This window comes from Crocuta crocuta, unplaced genomic scaffold (assembly GCF_008692635.1).
Source record: "Crocuta crocuta isolate KB4526 unplaced genomic scaffold, BGI_CrCroc_1.0 scaffold29, whole genome shotgun sequence".
NCBI lineage: Eukaryota > Metazoa > Chordata > Mammalia > Carnivora > Hyaenidae > Crocuta > Crocuta crocuta.
Genome location: NW_027533280.1, coordinates 6,936,572 through 6,954,554, shown reverse-complemented (window position 1 = coordinate 6,954,554; position 17,983 = coordinate 6,936,572). Strand labels below are relative to the sequence as shown.

Genomic DNA, 17,983 nt, shown 5'->3' with positions numbered 1-17,983 from the left:
CCACGAGCGGCAGCACAATTACAGCCCATACAGGAGAGGAAGGCAGGGGTGCAGGGGGCAGGCGAGCAGCGACAGGGTGGAGGAGGCAGCCGAGCCCGAGGACGCAGAGTGTGGGCCTGCAGTGGGGGAGTGTCTGGGGGCACAAGGCCCTGCCTGCTGGGGAACATCCCGGTGGGCTTCCTTAGGAAAGCAGGGAGTGAGGGGTGGTGTGGGGACTCCTGGCTCCCCTGACTGGTCACTGGGACACGAAGTGCCAGGGGATAAAGTGTCCCCATGTCCTGGTTAAGGCCCAGGCATCACACCCACCAGGTCTGCTGTGGATTGCCTGCCTGGGGAGCCTCAGACCCCGGGGGCTGTGGGCAGCCACCTGCCCTGCGCACCTGCTCCTGCCCACCTGGGGCCGAATCTGGCCCCCAGGGCTCCAGGTGAATGGCTGGGGCCTCCGTGGGTGCCCTCTGCACGAGGAGAATCCAGGGGGCCTCTCACCACAGCACCCCAGGTCCAGCCCAACCCCAGGGGCCAGGGCGGCCCCTCGCACTGAGGATCATTAGGGACCTCACGAGAATCAACACGTGAGACCGCACCCTCTGGCGCTGTCCTCACCCGGAGCACGGTGGGCTCTTCCAGGGGGGCTGGAAAGGCAAGGTCGAGGCATAGCGCAAGGGCCCAGCTGGTGGAGATGAGATGACCTCACCACGGGGCTGTCAGGGATCAGGGCCTCTACTACCTCCTCCAGGAAGACGGTGGCTGGCCCTCGCCTCTGCACGTCCGTTTCCCGGGAGGCAGCGGGCCGACTACGGGAGGGAAGGAGGGGAAGGAGCCACAGCAGGTGCAGGACGGTGGGAGGAGCCTCGACGCTGCCCAGGCCCTCCCAGCAAGGCGGCTTCTCCGCTGGCTTGCAGGAGGTCTTAAAAGGGCCAGAGGAAGGTGACCAGGAACATTCTTGGCAACCAGGAAGATCCCATTCTGTGCCTCCGGGGAAAGTTTCCCCGAAGGGAAACATTTTGTCCTGCTGCCCTGGGCAGAGAGCTTTCCGTGGAAACCAGGCGGCAGCCTCTTCGGGCCGGCAGACCTTAGCCACTAAGGATTTATGCAACGCCTAACCCTTCACTGCCCTCCCTGAATCCTGGCACTCAGCCCAGGGAGGCGAACGTAAAATTGCTGGCAGGAGGAGGGGCAGGCATTAGAATACAAAACACCAGTAACAAAAAACTGACTCCAAGGAGGAGAGAAGGCCCCCGTGCGGAGGACAGGCTGACGGACGGAGGAGGATGACCTGTGTGCACAGATGGTAACGCTCCCTCCACGCTGATGTAACCGGCCCAGACGCTCCCTGCAGAACAGCTGGCTGCTTTGCATGCAGCCTCTGCAACGACCCTGCGGGGAATCCAAGGTTTCCGTTCGCTGGAGCACAGCGTGCGCCCGCATCCTGGTGGTGCTGGGTAAATAGAAACAGTTTCCATATGCCGCCATAAAGCCGCACCAGGGAAGGGAGGGAACGAACCCGCGGGAGGGGAGGGCTTCTGTGATCCAACCCCCACCCAGCAAGGGCAGGGTCCGCACAGGCTGGGTCAGCCGCAGCGACCTTCCCGGGGGGGCCCAGGGAAAGAGGCTGCCTCTGAGCTCCTGGATGGGACAGGATGCCAGGCCGTGACCGCTCCCGGGCAGGTTTATCGCGAGGACTCTACCCCCGCTCAATCCTTGCTCCTGCTCCCCCTCCCCCTCTTACATGTCCCCAAACCTCACCCACTCTCGAACGACACACACACCCTGCATGTCCTCTTCGAGATAAAAGCTGGCACCCGACACCCAGGTTCACTCCTGACGGTGCCCCTGAATCCCTGGAGCCTCAGTTTCTTCAGCCATTAACTGGGACTGGGGCCATGTGAGCCCCGGGCATCACAGAGACAAATGTGCATACCCACAAAACCCCTGGAGCCCTCCGGAAAGCGGTGCCCGCCAGAATGAACGACGAGCCCTCGCCCGACCGCTCGCCAGTTGTCACTGAGAGCCCCACTCCATGGGAAAAAGCTCGAGGAGCAGAGGAAAATAAACTAGAGTGACACTGATGAGTTTGCCAGCCGCGCCGCTGCCACACGGCGTCTGCGCTGGCTGGCTCTTCAAAGCCTCCCAGATAAAAATCAAGCCAAAGACACGACGCTGCAAGGAAGCAGAGCGCACATCTCTTTGGCTCGGGCCTTCTCTTCCTGCTGACGGGGCTGCAAGATGGCGTGGGAGGTGGACCCACATTGGCAGGGCACGCCGGGAGAGACAGCAAACCCAGGCAGGGCCCCGGGCAGATACACTGACTCCAGAACGGCGAGAGCTGGCACAGAGCCAGCCTAGTTGAATCACTGGCCTCAGGCCCAAAGCCGGTCCTGCCAAAGGCTCGGGCCAGAGGAGGAAAGGAAAAACAAAAGGCTCAACTAGGCCAGTACTATGGGTCAAGCACTGTTCTAGAAGGAGAGGCCCTGGTTTGGAAGCGGCCAGGGTAATGCCTGTGCCACCTCCAACTTTGTTGCTGACAGGGCCCTAAGGGACTCTATGTAGATACATGAGCTCAGCCCCAGAAGGGCCTTGAGCGGACAGGGGAAATGGCTAGAAGGTTGAGAGCAGTGGCTGTAAACAGAGGCTCTCACAAGGGGCTGGGAAACTGAGCGCCTCTTAATAATTTAGGGTAGTGATCACTGCCCCAGGTGCTACCCTCGTCCGGCTACACAGGGCCCCTGGCATCCTGAGGTTGCAAACATGACCTTGACAGCAACTCTCCAGGCTTAATAAGTCATGTCATAATCTGGGGGAGAACGAGGGAGGATGAAATCTTAAAAGGCTGGCCTTCTTGCTACAAACAAATATGGTTTAATTGAAGGACACATTTATTCAGCACCTACTGTATCCTAGGCATTGTGCCAGGTGCTGGATTTGAAAAAGTCGAAGCCTGTACTCTGTCCTCAGGAGGCTCACAATCAGGAGGTGAAAAGAAGGAATGTGATTCTGTGCATTAAAGTCGTTTCTTAATTACAACAGCCTAGAAAAGGATGTCATGACGACCTTCTGTGGGGGCTAGTAGGCAGAGGCGGCGGCGGGGGGTTCAGGGTGATGTCTGGGCCACTTCTGAAGGATGAAGGATGAAGAGGGGTTCACAAGGGGGATGGGGGCGTGGTGAGGGGAATGCTTCAGAAACAGGAAAGGTCATGCATAAAGCTCAGAGAAGCAAACAGCAGGGCATTTTGGGGGGAACTGTAGAGGGTTCAGTGATCCTGAAGCTGACACGGGCAGAGTTAGGGAGAAGGGACCTGAGCCCCCCCAGATTCCCTAGGGGAGCACCCTGACCAGATGCGCCCATCAGAAATACCCCATCTACAAACCAGCGCGCGGCAGAACTGCAAGTTCGCTCTCCCAGGGGAGCGCAGGGAGCGCACCTGTGTAGGGCAGGTGTCTGGCCGGGAGCTCCGCCAAGCTCACTTCCACTGTCAAAGCCTCCTCCCCTCCCCGGTCTCCCCACTACTGCACACCTCACCACCACCCCTCCTGCCGAGGCACAGAGAGACCTGCGCTTGCCAGACACCCGCGGGGAACCTCTGGGTGAGGCAGGACGGGCTCTCCCCTCCTTTCGTCCGGGAACTTCAAGACTCAGCTTACAGTTCTGCTCCCTGCTCCTGTGTCACTGGGTGCGTCGAAACAAAGGGCTCTCGCTGGAACGGATCACTCCTCGAAAAGTACTTAGTGAGCACCCAGCATGCGCAAAGTGCTTCGGGTGCCTTGCAAAGACATTTTGTGAGGTCTGTGCACGCCTCAGAGGCCCCGCGCTTCACACACGCACGCACACACATGCACACACACAGGCTGCAAGCCCCACTCTGTTTACCCAATGAGGAGTGTGGCACCTGTGCGAACATCTGTCCTGCGTTCACTCGGAGGCATCAGAAATGCTAATTGTGAACTGCACAGGGACAGGGGAGGGGCTGCGGGAGAGCGAGCAGGGAGGAGAGGCATTTTGCACCGCACACTGGCACTCCCGGGGCTCCTGCGAGAGGCCGGCAGACAAGCGGCCTTCGGAGGGCAAGTGTGGCTATGAGACCCGCTCCCCACATCAGCGGGCAGTCCGCTCAGCACAGATCAGAGGTTAGCACCGGCCCCTGCCTGGGAGCACCTAGGGGGCTGGCTGGACCTGGCTATCACGAACCCTGGCCTCGCCCCAGCATCTGGGTCTCCTCTGCGCAGAAGAGCAGCAACGTGGGGTAAGGCGGCCGGAGGCACGGGCCCCATCGGGAGTGACAGTGGTTGCCAAGCCGACAGCCTGCAGAGAGCTTGAGGGCCGAGGCAGGCCACTTCTCCAGGGGCCTGGGCTTGTCTGGCTACAGCTGCTCCCATAGGAGCCAACGGGAGCTTGAGAGCCTGCACAGTCCATGGCCAGCCGCTGTGCTCAGCCTCCTCTTCCCATTTTCCTCCGTTTCCCTTCATGCCAAGTGGAGAAGCAGCCAAAAAGAGGCATCGCAGATAAAGAAAAATATAATGGTGGGGGCCCTGCATGGCGCAGTTGGCTAAGCGTCCGACTCTTGGTTTCGGCTCAGGTCACGATCTCACTGTTCATGAGTTCCAGCCCCACATCAGGCTCTGCGCTGACAGCGCGGAGCCTGCTTTCTCTCTCTCTCTCTCTCTCTCTCTCTCTCTCTTTTCTCCCTCTCTCTCTCTCTCTCTGCCTCTCCCCTGCTCATGTCTTCTCTCTCTCACTCTCTCTCTCAAAATAAATAAACTTTAAAAAAAATACTAAAAAAGAAAGAAAAACACAATGGCAATCAAGAAGCCAAGCTAACAAGTGGGCAAGAGACCGCTGTCTGAGTTAAATTATCCCTGTAGCGCGCCCACGATCGTGGTCAAGGGAGTAAACCTATTACTACCCCATTTACCATGTAAGAAAGCGCAAAAAACAAAAACAAAAACAAAAACAAAAAAACCCAGCTAACATTCCTTAAGAGGAAGTCAGAGACTTTGATAAGAGGAAGAGCACATTCAAGCTCTCAATCCAGTCCTTAACCTGCCTACTCAGGGCTCAGGAAGGGGCAACAGCAGCTACCCCAGCGAAAATGAAACCCTGATCCTTTACTATTCCTTAGAGTTCCCACTTACTGAGTTGGTCTCGGAAATGTGATGTGGAATTTCCCACTCAATCTGTATGTCAACCCTGAATGGAGATAGTCTTATGCCCCTTCTACAGGAGGAGGAGAAAGTGAAGATCCTCATCGGAGGCTCCAGAGCTACCAGCAGGTGACGCCGGAATTTCAACCCCATCCTTTGGCATAGACTGAGACGCTCTGAAGAAAGGGCCGATGGTAGACATGTCAGCAGATGACATCGCCCACCCAACACGCACACATTTCTCACAACCTGAGAATTCTCCCAAGCCGCCCCCATGTCTCCAGACTTGTGAGTCTCCCCGTACCTCGGGCCAGTGTTTGATCTCCAAACTGAAAAAGACACAAAATAACCCACAATAAACCCCAAATGGGGCAACCGGCCCGGAGGCTGCATGGGCTCCAGTACCCATCAGATTCGAGCCCTGTCGAGGCGACCAGGGCCCCGGGGCACACTGTAAAAGCTGTGACTGAGGACGGAGGACGAGGCAAGCCAGCCAAGTGTGAATAGCCGAGCCCGCGAGAAGAGGGCACCCTCGAGAGTCACAGAGAGAAGACATCACGCTTGTCGACGGCCACCCACAAGTGGAAGCCAACACATCCGGCAGCTTGGAGGGGCTCCAAGCCATTAGCCCGCACTGAGTGCAGCCGCTCTGCCCGAGCTGACTTTCAGCAAGAGCTAAAGGAATGAAAACAAAAAACATTTTTTTTCAAATAAAAACCCAATCTAACAAAAAGAGAGATTAGCAAGAGAAAAAGGCAGCCTTTTCCTCTTGCTAAAGGTGGGGTGGTGCAGCGGGGTACGGGAAGGTGGGAGCTGAGCACCCCAGGCCCCCGCGACAATTACGGGACGTGTGGGCTCCCGGAGAACTGGGAAGTCTAAGAAGCAGAGGCCTAATGTTCCAAAAAGCTGGCTATTCCCAGGGGCAGCAGAAGCCAGCTCTGCCTGGACTATTTCTGACCTGTCACGTGTGTATGAGTCTCCTTGTCACCCCAGATGGCTGCAGGGGCCGGCTATGCTAGGACCCACGGAGTCGTCACCTGGGGCCTCAGGTGTTCTCTGAACCTGGCCAGTCCCTCCCAGGAAGGTTACCTCACATCTGTTTATGACACGCCCAGGGTACATGTAGAAAAGCCACAGTCTCTGCCTTTGCAAAACTTGTACTGCTAGAAAGAGGCACAGTTGTGTACCACATCGGCACCCACAACAATGGCACCTAGCCAGACCTTACACCCAATCAGGCACCACGCTTTCCTGCCCTGTCTGCCCCAGCCCACCTCCAATGGGCATCCGGAGCCACACCAAAGAAATCCACAAGCAGGTTCGTCTCCGAGCAGAAGGAACTTGGCTCATAAAACCCAACTCGGCACTGGATGAACCAAGCGGTATTAATCATACTATGAAAGGAAGCTTTGCCAAACTCAGCCCTCTCGGCCGTATTTTAAATTATCTACTTCACCAAAATCCCATTTTCTCACAATCTTTAGGAATCCATCATGCCACAAAGCAAACCGCGACTCAGTGCCTAAGACATTAATCAAATCTATCACAGGCAGGTGCCGGGGAGGGCGCGGGCCTCCGTGCGCACACAGCATATTCTGAGAACGGAGGGCGTGGACAGGCGGCCACTGCCCTAGCTGGTTCGGGAGCCTGGGGGAAGGCTGGGTGGGAGGACAGGACAAAGGTCCTCAGCCCGAGAAAGCTGCAGTGGGGTCAGAAGCAAGAGGCAGCAGCCCACTGGAGGGCGGTAGTGAAAAGCAGTTCAGACAACAAATGAAATGAGATTACATGTGTGGCGCCATGTTGTAGGACTTCTGATCTCGGGCTCTGATTTCTGGGGTGGGGTGAGGGAACCGAGGCCGGCCAGCCAGGAATGTAACTGAGATGAAATTTCTGGTGGCCTGGAAAGCGCTGGGGCCACTCCCGGGTGCAGGGGGCCAGGCGGGGAAGAGCACTCACTTTTCCAGGGCTTCAACTTTCACTTGGCCTAACCTTCACCAAGTGAGCAGGTGTAAGTTTACGGTTTTCTGGTCCACACTCCTCCGCGGTGAGTGAAACTTTCAAGGCCGCGAGGGCCTGGGCGGAGAAGCACATGCCTGGCAAGGTCGGAGAGCAGGGGTGGGCAGGGGTCTGGGATGAGGGCTCGCCACATGCCTGCCTTGCCCGAGCGCCCACCTGGCACCGGGCGCCCTCCATCCGCGACGGAACTTCATGCCTCCAACTGCAAGTCTGCAAAATGGGGGCGCACGCCATCACTGCGCCACTGGGATAAACTGGTTAGAAACAACACACACCACCCAACGGCAATCCAGGGTCCTGGTGCTTGCTGCCTCTAATGAGAAAGCAACACCACCGGCTGGGGGGGAGGGGAGACACACTTCACAGCAGCACAGAGGATGCTGATTTGCAGCTAGTGGATCCGCCGTGGGGCCAGGAAGCGGGGCGCATGGCAGGGAGATGATTACAAGTATCATTCCGTATGCCGGCCGAAGCCACCAGACCCTCACCTCGGAGAGTCCCCAGACATAATGGAGCCTTTCATGGAAATACAAGGCCCCTAAATCCAACCTTCCTTTTCTCCACAGAGGGGAACTACCACACATGAAAGCTCTACCATGAAGGGGGACAGAGTTAGATACAGCTTCCTGGCTGAGCCGACCGCGAACTTCCTGATCAACCCTCAATTACAATGGATTGTTTGGGGGGTCCTGTCAGTGCACTGGAACAAAGCAGCAACTTATCTGCCGGATACAGCTGGACACCAGGCTCTTTTCAATCAGGAGAGCAGGTCCTTTCTGGGCCTAAGTGCTTGGCGTGGTGGCATCAGGCGTGGTGGGGCCAGGGCACAGCAGGAAGTGCTCATCCCAATCTCGCTCTTCTCTCACTAACCCCTGCCCCCTGTCAGGTCCCATTCCTGATGTTTCCAGAAGGCCCTCCCCCATGCCCCAGGCCAGGTGAAGCTGTGCGAGTCCTCCTCGGTTCTGTGCCATCCAGATGTTTCCTGAGTGCTTAGCTAGTGGCAGGTATGGCGCTGAGCTTCAAGGCTGCGGATGACCCGGCCCCGGGGGAGTCCAGGGCCTGGTCGAGAGAGAAAAACACCCAACCCGGCTCCCTCTGCTAGAGAATATCTTAGGAGCTTCCTCTCCACCCACTGCCCAGTCTCCAGGGAGAAAAGCAATTGCTATCCGGGACTTGGCCGCTCTGGGTTTCTAAGGCAGAACGTCACGGTGGTTGAAAAGGCATCCAGAGTTGGCAGGAGGTCAGAGGGAAGATGCTTTGTCATCATGTCACCAAACAGACAGCAGCTCCCAAGCCCCACTCGGCCAAGCTCCGATTCCTGCTACTGGCATTCTAGGCTCTCCATAAAATGGGTTTGCCTGCTCTGACCTGAGTAATAATGGCTAACAGCCACCCAGGGCTCCGTCTGGTATAAGCCAGGTGCTATGCGAATCGCCTGACATACGCCACCTCGTTTAACCCACGGCCATAAACGGCAGAGCCGATTCAAACTCAGGTGGTTTGACCCGAGAGCATATACTCTTCGCCACGGCCCCCAGCCGTCGTGCCCCTAGTGTGCTTGCCTCTGGCCAGCACACATGCTTCCTCCCTCTGCCCGCGCCACTGCCCCTGCCTGTCACCCCAGCATCCCCGAGCCCACCTGTCCCTAAATCACATCTGGCCACAGGCCTGTCTGCTGCTCCCTTAGTTGACCCTCCACCGTCATTTGGTCTCTTGACCCGCTCAGACCAAATGAAAGAGGTCCCACCGTGTCCCCGGGCTGCCACCAAGTTAGCCAGTCTCCGCTCCCAGCTCCAACCACTCTTCACAGGGCGGCCTGAGTAACTTCTCAGACACTCCCCCGAAACGTGACCATGTCACTCCCCTGCCAAAAGCAGCCCCTCGGGCTTCTGCATCCCCCAGGATGAGGTCCTAACTCCGCAGGGAGCCACCCTCCAGCCCAAGGAGCGCCCACACGCACCTACTCCTCTCAGCTTCTGACCCTTCCCCACCTTAAAGTGCAGCGCATCGCACTCAAGTGCAGTCCCTGGAACTTCCCAAAATCAGGCAGCCCGGGTCCTCTGGCCCCCATATCCCCCCTCCCCTGCTTTCCTCATTCTCTCCGCCTCCCAATGCCTTCCACAGTGCCAATGCACGCCACAAAGTAACACACTACATCCTCGTTTGTCTTGCGGCCAACCGGCCCGTAAACCCTTTCTGAGCCGTAACTACACCTGACGGTTTTATTGATGCTCCAGAGCAGTTGTTCTAGATTCTTCAGGCACATGTGTCCACCAGCTGAGAAGCTCCACTTAGTTTCTCAGCTGACAAGAAGGCAGTGATGATTAAAATAAGAATAAGATGAACACTAGCTATTCAACTTACTTTTTCTTTTTTTTTAACATTTATTTTTGAGACAGAGAGAGCCAGAGTGTGAGCAGGGGTGGGGCAGAGAGAAAGGGACACAGAATCCAAAGCAGGTTCCAGGCTCTGAGCTGTCAGCACAGAGCCTGATGCGGGGCTCGAACCCACGAACCGTGAGATCATGACCTGAGCTGAAGTCGGATGCTCAACCAACTGAGCCACCCGGGTATCCCTTAACTGTTACTTTCTTTTTTCTCTAACATCTGCCTGATTCTTTATCATACATCTCAAAGTCAAAGCCAAAAGAAATCCCAGCCCCAGCTTGGATCCAATAGCTAAGAACAGAGATGGTCTTAACGTCGGACAGAATGCAAATGAGGNGTAGGGACGCGCCCACCTGCTCTGCCCTCTCAGACGCACGTGCCCAGCCCGGCACTCCACCCCCAGCTCTGGCCTCCATTCCACAGACGGGAGAAATCTGGTCTTTCTTTCAACAGATCACATGGAGGGCCGGTTCCAATTCCCACTGCATGCCACCCAAAGGTCAAGAATACTTTACGGGCCATAGTTCCTTGGTCCCTTTTAGACTCTTCCCTTATTTTGAAGTACTTTGTTCTGAACTGAAAGCCAAGGCTGAGCTGGTGTGTTCTAGCTCGGAGCTCATACAGCTGCATCCCAGTGACTAGAGTTTATTCGGCTGGCCGTGTTTAAGAAACAAGAACTAGTTGCCAAGATTTAAAAATCAGAAGGCTTCCAGGGCGCCCGGGTGGCTCAGTCGGTTGAGCCCCGACCTTGTCTCAAGTCACGATCTCACGGCTCGTGAGTTCGAGCCCTGCGTCAGGCTCTGTGCTGACAGGTCAGAGCCTGGAGTCTGCTTCCGATTCTGGGTCTCCCTCTCTCTCTGCCCCTCTCCCGTACGCACTCTGTTTCTCTTAAAAATTTTTCTTTCTTAAAAAAAATTTTTTTAAGAATGAAGATAAAAAGGGGCGCCTGGGTGGCTTAGTCGGTTAAGCGTCCAACTTTCGCTTAGGTCATGATCTCGCGGTTCATGGGTTCGAGCCCCGCATCGGACTCTGTGCTGACTGCCAGCTCAGAGCCTGGAGCCTGTTTCAGAGTCTGTGACTCCCTCTCTCTCTGACCCTCCCCTGCTCACGCTGTCTCTTTCAATCTCTCTCTCTCCTAGAAAAAAAAAAAACAAAAAAAAAAAAAAAAGAATGAAGATAAAAATCAGAAGACTTCCAATTCAAAGTGTAGGTTTTGACTTCTCTTGCAGAGTGGGATAACGGGGTAAGAACCTGCCTGTGATCTTACGTGGCAGCAAGGGACCAGAGCGAGGGGCAGCCGCCCTTTACATGGCACACACGCTCCCCAACGGGCCCCAGGCCAGCCGAGCTCTCAGGCCTTATGCTCTAAGGTCAATTCAGCCGGACCAGATCCTCATGAAGGGTTCGCGAAGAGGTAAAACTGTACTTTTTTATAGCTAAATAAGCCCTTCTCACAAAGAGCAAACGAGGCGACAGGGGCCCCCCGTGCCAAAGGCAGCCCAAATTCCGATGACCTAATTAGGTTATCCAGTCCAAGGAACATTCTCCAGGGAGGGCCAGATGTGGGGTCACCTGCCCCGGGAACCGTGACCTAGGGGGGTTGCCCTCTTCAGGACCCCAGCCCGCCTTCTGGGCCTTGTGCCGCACTCCAAAGCTGGCCTTCCTCTGTCCTTCCTTTCTACTTCCCCGATACTGACTCCTAAGTTCTCAATTTCAGCCCCACCACCGAGATGTAAAATTGAGCCCAGTCCCTGTCCACAGGAAGAGCTGAGGAAGGGCATACGTTGAGGAGAAAGCCATAGTTTTCTACTGGATAGAGTCCATGGGTGTCCTTTGTGGTCTGGTTTTTCACTTGCCCACATTTTCTGGTCCCCTGTAATGATCCAATACGGCTTGTATGATGAAACCCCATTGGCTTGGCTATTTTTTTTTTTCATTTTTTATTCAGTTTTGAGAGACAAAGAGACGGGATGTGAGTGGGGAAGGGGCAGAGAGAGAGAGACACACACACACACACATAATCGGAAGCAGGCTCCAGGCTCTGAGCTATCAGCACAGAGCCCGATGCGGGGCTCGAAGGCACGCACTGTGAGATCAAGACCTCAACCAAAGCTGGACGCTCAACCAACTGAACCACCCAGACGCCCCGGCTTGGCTATTTTTACACTATGAAAAGGAGCTCCAGGTACAGAACTCCAATTTAGACTAACATGCCTTGTAGGAAATAAAGTTTAAAAAAAAATAACGAGATAAAGACAGAAGCCTGCTTCCTTTCCGAAAAGAAAATTCACCCTAAAATGCTCCCTCTGGCACACAGTTACCTCCACAGCATGCACTACATCAGTTAAGAGCCTGAGTCTGGAGTCAGAGGACCTGCATTCGATACTGCCGGCCACCTTCCGGCTGCGTGACCTTGGGGACGTTTCAGCCTCCCAGAGCATCAATTTCCTCTCCTGTTGCTGGGAGCACTCGGTGACGGCCAGCATAAGCAAGGTGCTCCCGGACGCTGCCTGGCACAGAGGAGGGCCCAATACCCAAGGGCTATTGTCGTTCACGCGTATGACCTTCCTCAGCTTGGACTGACCAGGAGAAGGGAAGGAGTCAAGAACTGTCCAAACCAAGGAATTAACTGCAGCAAAGGGAGAAGAATGGAGAGCTGGGCTGCAGGCTCCCCGAACACAAAGGTGGGATGGGGGCGGTCTGGGGACCCACCTCCCTCCCAGTGCTTCCTCTCAGGAGCCCGGGTCTCCTTCCCGGAGACGGCGGCCAGGTCTCCTACCCTTCGAGGCGGTCCCGGGGAGAGCACGAGCTACTGAGAGCCGTCCGCACCCTCCCCGACCCGGGGGGCTGATATGCAGACTATTCTGGCTCACGGAGCTCAGGAGCAGATGTGAACTCGGGCCTCCCCAGGGTGACGGGTACAGAGCAGGGCCCACCAGCTCGCACCCCGCTGCCACCACTGCCATTTCGCCGCCGCGGCTCTCCACATGCAGAGGGGAGAGACGGCATCTCGTGGCAGGGGGCCCGAGGCAACAGACAGGACCCCCCATGAAGGCTGGGAGGGCTGAGGAAGGAAGCGGCTTGGGGTCTGGGTTATGAGGCTGGAGCCCAGCAGGCCGGCTGCAGGCTCGTTGTGAGTGGCGCCTCCGCCGGCCTGGAGGCACCCGGCGCTCTGTCCCCACGAGGCCCTTGGAAACCAGGGGAGTGACTCCGCAGAGCCAAATGCCCGGGCCCCCTGGGAGGCCGTGCAAACCTCCAGCTGCCGCGCTGCCTCCGCTCCTGGCGCACCAGCGGCCACCCGCCGTGCCAGGAGCCAGGCAGACAGGACTCAGATCCTGGCCTGGGTTCAGGGCCCCGTGCCTGTGCACCATGACATTCTAGAGAAGGACCGCCATCTCTGGCCACAACGGTAATGCCTTTGACCGGCGAACACTCACCACGGGTGGCACACACGTGACCTCAGCGAATGCCCCCCCATCAGCCCTCCTGGGAGCGTTCCCACTCTACAGGTGAGGAGGCTAAGGCTTAGAGAGGCTGAGACCCCTCCTCGGCGGGGACTGGAGCCACAGGTTGGCCCCTGCAGGGGAGTGGAGGGGGGGCAGTGGTCCTCTACATCGTTAGACCTCACACCAAGCTAGGCAACTCCTGGTGGCACATAGGGCATTAGGGTGAAGGAGGAAGAGGGGGTTCCTCTGCTCTGTTACCCCAGGCCTTATCCCTGCGTGGCCCGTCACCTGGAAACCATGGCCCATCAGCCCCGCAACAGCCTATGACTGAACGCCTGGCTGGAGCGTGCGGCTCTTGATCTCAGGGCCATGAGTTTGAACCCCACGTTGGGTGTAGAGATTGCAACATAAATGAACTTAAAAAAAAAAAGTCTCAAAGTAGCCTATGAGACTGAGTGTGTCAGCCAGTCCCTGGACCCCAATTCTTTTCACACCCAGAGAAAGCACAGAGTACAGGCCCATCTTAGGCAACTATTGGGCTAAAAGGCTGTGAGAAGGCGACGAAAGGTGAGCATGGCCAGAGTTTCCTTGGAAAACCCTTGGGACTGCCTGCAGCCTTCAGACTCTGTGGTCTAGTGGCCGCCTCGACCCGCTGCCTGATACACAATGCAGACCACGAGCTATTTCTAAACCACACTGTCGCATGTCAGCCCCACGGACCTTTTTCAAGGTTATTCCTAACTTCCAGGCTTTAAATACCTCTGCTTCTACCTGCCTCCTTCATCAACCTGACGGCTTCTGCCTGTGAGTCATTCATTAGCAATTCGGCAGCCGCTCTTATAGCCCAGAGAGATGTCTGAGTCTTGGATAAAATCCATTCTTGCCCACAAAGGGAAGAAAAGAATCCGAACCCTCTGCTTCCCCGCAGGGAGAATATTCCAGCAGAGGGCATCCCGAGCCTGGCATCAGAGGTCACAGGCAGCACAGCCAGGTTCCTGCGAACCTGCATCTGAGGAAAGGGGCAGGAGTGTTACGGGCTGAACTGTGTCCCTCTAAAATTCCTATGTTGAAGGGCTAACCCCGAGGACCTCAGAGGTGGCTGTATTTGGAGACAGAGTCTTCAAAGAGGTAATTAAGGTGAAATGAGGTCATGTGGCTGGGCCCTAAGCCAATCTGACTAGTATCCTTGTACAAATAGATTAGGACACAGACACACAGACCCAGGGGCAAACACGTGGGGACGCAGTGAGTAGGCGACTGTCTGCAGGTGAAGGAGAGGGGCCTCAGAGAAAAGCTAACCCTGCTGACAACCTGATGTTGGGCTTTCTTCCGGCCTCTAGAACAAGGCTCACGGCCTTAGAAAGCTGGCTTGGTTCTCCGCGGCTCATGCCAACTGAGCTGAAGGCCTCCATCTAAATTCTGCCAACTGACCGAAGGGTTTCCATCAGCCATGGACCGGCGGTGACAATCAGGAGAAATGAGACTCCCAGCGCTGGTTAGGAGAAGAGGCAGGGGGAGATACGGCCCGCCTCTGAGCAGGTCCCTGACAGCCATCCCCAGGAGCCAGCGACAAGGCCTCAGAAACCCAATTAGGTGTCCTTCCACCATGAACTGTTGAGCAGCTATATGCTGTAGGCATCGAGCTGGGCGCTGCCAACATGAATGGAACTCGGGGCCCAGTCAGGGATCAGACGGGTAAACAAGCCATTACCACGTAGTAAGCTATTGTAATAGCGGGCGCCTCATCAAGATACCAGGGCAGGAAAGGGCAGTGAGTGATGAGCCCTGTCGGGAAGGGGGGGATCAGGGAAGGCTTCAAAGAGATGGGATTATCAGCAGGATTTCCCATATCGAACTGGAAACCAGCAAAGCAGCAGCAAACAAGAGGCTGGGAGAGGCGCTCCAGGCAGAGACGCCAGTAAGGCAGAGCGGCTGAAGAAGGTGTTGGCTCTCAGGCTCTCAGAGAACCGGAAGCAGCGGGACCCTGTGGGTGAAGGCAGGGAACACGACCACTTGGGCGCCGGGGCCACACAAGCCTCGGGTGCCAGCTGAAGAGCTGGGCCTGCATCCCGCAGGGGTCGGCAAGGTCCTGGGGGGCTGCAAACTGGGCAAAGTACCAGGTCTGACTTGTGTTTCAGACTGTTCAGACTGCAGGGACGGGGGACCTTGAGTGGAAGGCCAATGCTGACATGCAAGCATAAAATAACAAAGGCCTGAAGTGACACACAGTAGGGCTCCTCTGAAATCTCTTCTTTCCTCAGAGAGGCCCGACCGATTTGCCGATTTGCCACGGAGGTTAGCAGGTTACACCCACCAGCTCTTGGAGATTTGAGCAAATGATCTACTAAGAAGGTGAGAGGGGAAACTGAGGCACCAACACACTGCACAGAAAGTACAGTTTCCCTGGACCTTGCTTTTTTTTAATGTTTTATTATTTGGTTTTGACACAGAGAGAGAGAGAGGGAGACTGAGAAAGAGTGTGAGCAGGGGGGGTGCAGAGACTGAGAGGGAGACACAGAATCCAAAGCAGGCTCCAGGCTCTCAGCTGTCAGCACAGAGCCTGACGCAGGGCTCGAACCCACCAACCGTGAGATCATGACCTGAGCTAAAGTCAAGCGCTTAGCCAACTAAGCTACCCAGGTGCCCCTATATCTCATTTTTCTTAAACAGCCAAAATGAGCCACTGACATTACCAAGGTAAGAATAGCCTCGCTAGTGGCACATCGAAGGTTGATTTTATTGTCTACTTGGCCTGTTTCCCACTCAAGCTCCGTCACTGGTTCAAAACCTGATCTTGACACAGAACTAGGCTGCTCTTCCCACTGATCCGTAGGAGAGCAGAACACCCAGGCCATCAGCTGATACTACGGAAGGACTTAAAAGCGGCACCTACGGCAATGACCAGGAATCCAATTTAGAACCTTGAGTTGGACTCTTTCCAGAATGACCCACACCCTTAGTATGTCGACCACCCTCCCTTGTTGGCAAAGGACGTGACCACCCGCTCACTAGGGAGTATCCTGCTTTCAACCTGAGACTAGGTCACGTTCATTTATATCACTTTCTTCAAAGCATCTTACACAGCGTGTAGGTGCAGATATCAGAGGAGCATTACTGCTTACTAGCTGTGTGACCTTAAGCAAGCTACTCAACCTCTCTGAGGCTGTGTCTTCCTCTGTAAATCCAGAAAGTAACAATGCATTTATCTTAATGAAATTAATATATATAAACGCTAATGGCCAGTTATTAAGGGCTTGTGATAGGAAAAAAGGGAGAAGGAGAGGAGTCAGATGGTCCTGGGTTCAAATCTGTGCTCAGCCACTTGCTTGGCTATGTGACCCTGGGCATGTGATTTCACCTCTCTGACTCACGGGTCTCTTCCCCCGTTAAACAGGAATAGGGCCTACCCTACAAAAGGATCTCAGTCAAGATAACAGATAAGAAAGAGCTTAACACTTAGCTTGCTGGCTCCAGGGCATCTAAGAAGTGAGCCTGAAACATCAGAGCCCGGGATTTCTCAGCCCTGAGTGGAGTTTAGGGAAGAATCAGATTGATAGTCTAACCTTCCCGGACCACCCAGCTCTACCGCTGGAGGCGGGGCGAACTTGCCAAGCAAGGAGAGGCCAGGCTATGGGGAGCCGGGCGCCCCACGTACTCTCAGCCACAAGAACACCGCCGTCCTTCATCACTTCCAACGGGAGGCTGTAGAGCTCCCTGCAACCCAACTGCGTTCTCTCTGGGCAAAGGAGACGGGAGAGCCAGGCTCGTCTTTCCCTGGACCCAAGCCGTGTTCCCTTATGACCTAGAGGACAGCAGTACCCCTCTGTCCTGGCTCAGGAGCACAGCCAGCGGGCGGGACGGCCATCTGGTAAGAGATCCTTAAGGCACGAGCCCCTGACATCTTAGGACCCTCCACAGAACGCAAGTTTATTTTAAGCTCTCCTGGACACCAGGCCTGAGCATGTGAGGGAAATGGCTCCAGGACAAGGACCAGAAAGCTTTTTAAGGCCTCCCATTCTGCCAGGAACACAATTAAAATGTAAAAAATTTAAAGCTCGCCTCTCTTGGGCTCACTTGATGCTGGGCTCCGGTTTAGAGGAAGACAAAGCAAAAACCCCAAACCCTCAAATCAATGTATCACGACAAATGCTGGCCTCCTCCCTGCTTGTCCTGGGCCACGCAGGGCCTGAGCTCCGGCGTGGAGACGCGGTCAGCCCTGCTTTCTCACCAGAGGCTTCAGGCTGGACGGAGGAGGCTGGTGTGGAAATCTGTTTTTCTTTTCTTTTCTTTCCTTTTTTTTTAAAGTAGGCTTCCCGCCCAGCATGGAGCCCAATATGGGGCTTGAACTCACAATCCTGAGAGCAAAACCTGAGCTGAGATCAAGGGTCGGATGCTTAACCAAAGGAGCCATCCAGGCGCCCCTGTTTCTTTTTTTAACAAGGAACGGGGCAGGGAAGCTAGCCACAGAGCCGATTTGCCTGAGGTCCCCAGCAAGCATCCGCAAACAAAGCCAGGATACCTCAAGTGCAAGTATAGTAAGGCACTGGGGAAGGGGAGGCTCCTCCCTGGAAGCATCCCTAAGCTGGGGATGCAAGATTAGGACCCCACAGTCTCCCAGAACTTTCTGTGTCAGAACTCAGGGGTCAAAAGCAAGGTCAGGCACTGGCGTACACGCATCTACTACCAGACCAGAGACCACAGACTACCGACCCCACAACTCGCCCCCTGAAACCAAAGAGCTGTGCCCCTCCCCCCACCCCAGTCTTACTTCTGCTAGGCAGTTCCTCTTGGCCCAGGCCGTTGGAGGGAGCTAGTGGGGCACTGCCACCCTCGTCCAAGGTCAGGATGAGGGGAACGTCGTCATCTAAACTCACAGCCATGTTCTCTCTCCTGCAGCCCTCAGGATGCGATGTCCAGAGCTTTAAATAGTCTCTGCTTTGGGCTCTCGTTCAAAGCCACTGGCCCAGAGGTGCTTCTCAGAAACTCCATCTGAGT

General features: G+C 55.7%; 1 protein-coding gene across 1 annotated transcript in view; it reads right to left on the bottom strand.

The window, feature by feature from the left end:
- The window catches only part of TPCN1 (two pore segment channel 1), a 58,383-nt gene extending 40,407 nt beyond the window's left edge, over positions 1-17,976 (bottom strand). The window contains exon 1 of the mRNA XM_077747915.1: positions 17,757-17,976. Within this exon, the coding sequence (XP_077604041.1) occupies positions 17,757-17,868 (112 nt within the window). The 5' untranslated portion in view covers positions 17,869-17,976. The remainder of the gene's footprint in view (positions 1-17,756) is intronic.
- Positions 17,977-17,983: the final 7 nt, after the last annotated feature.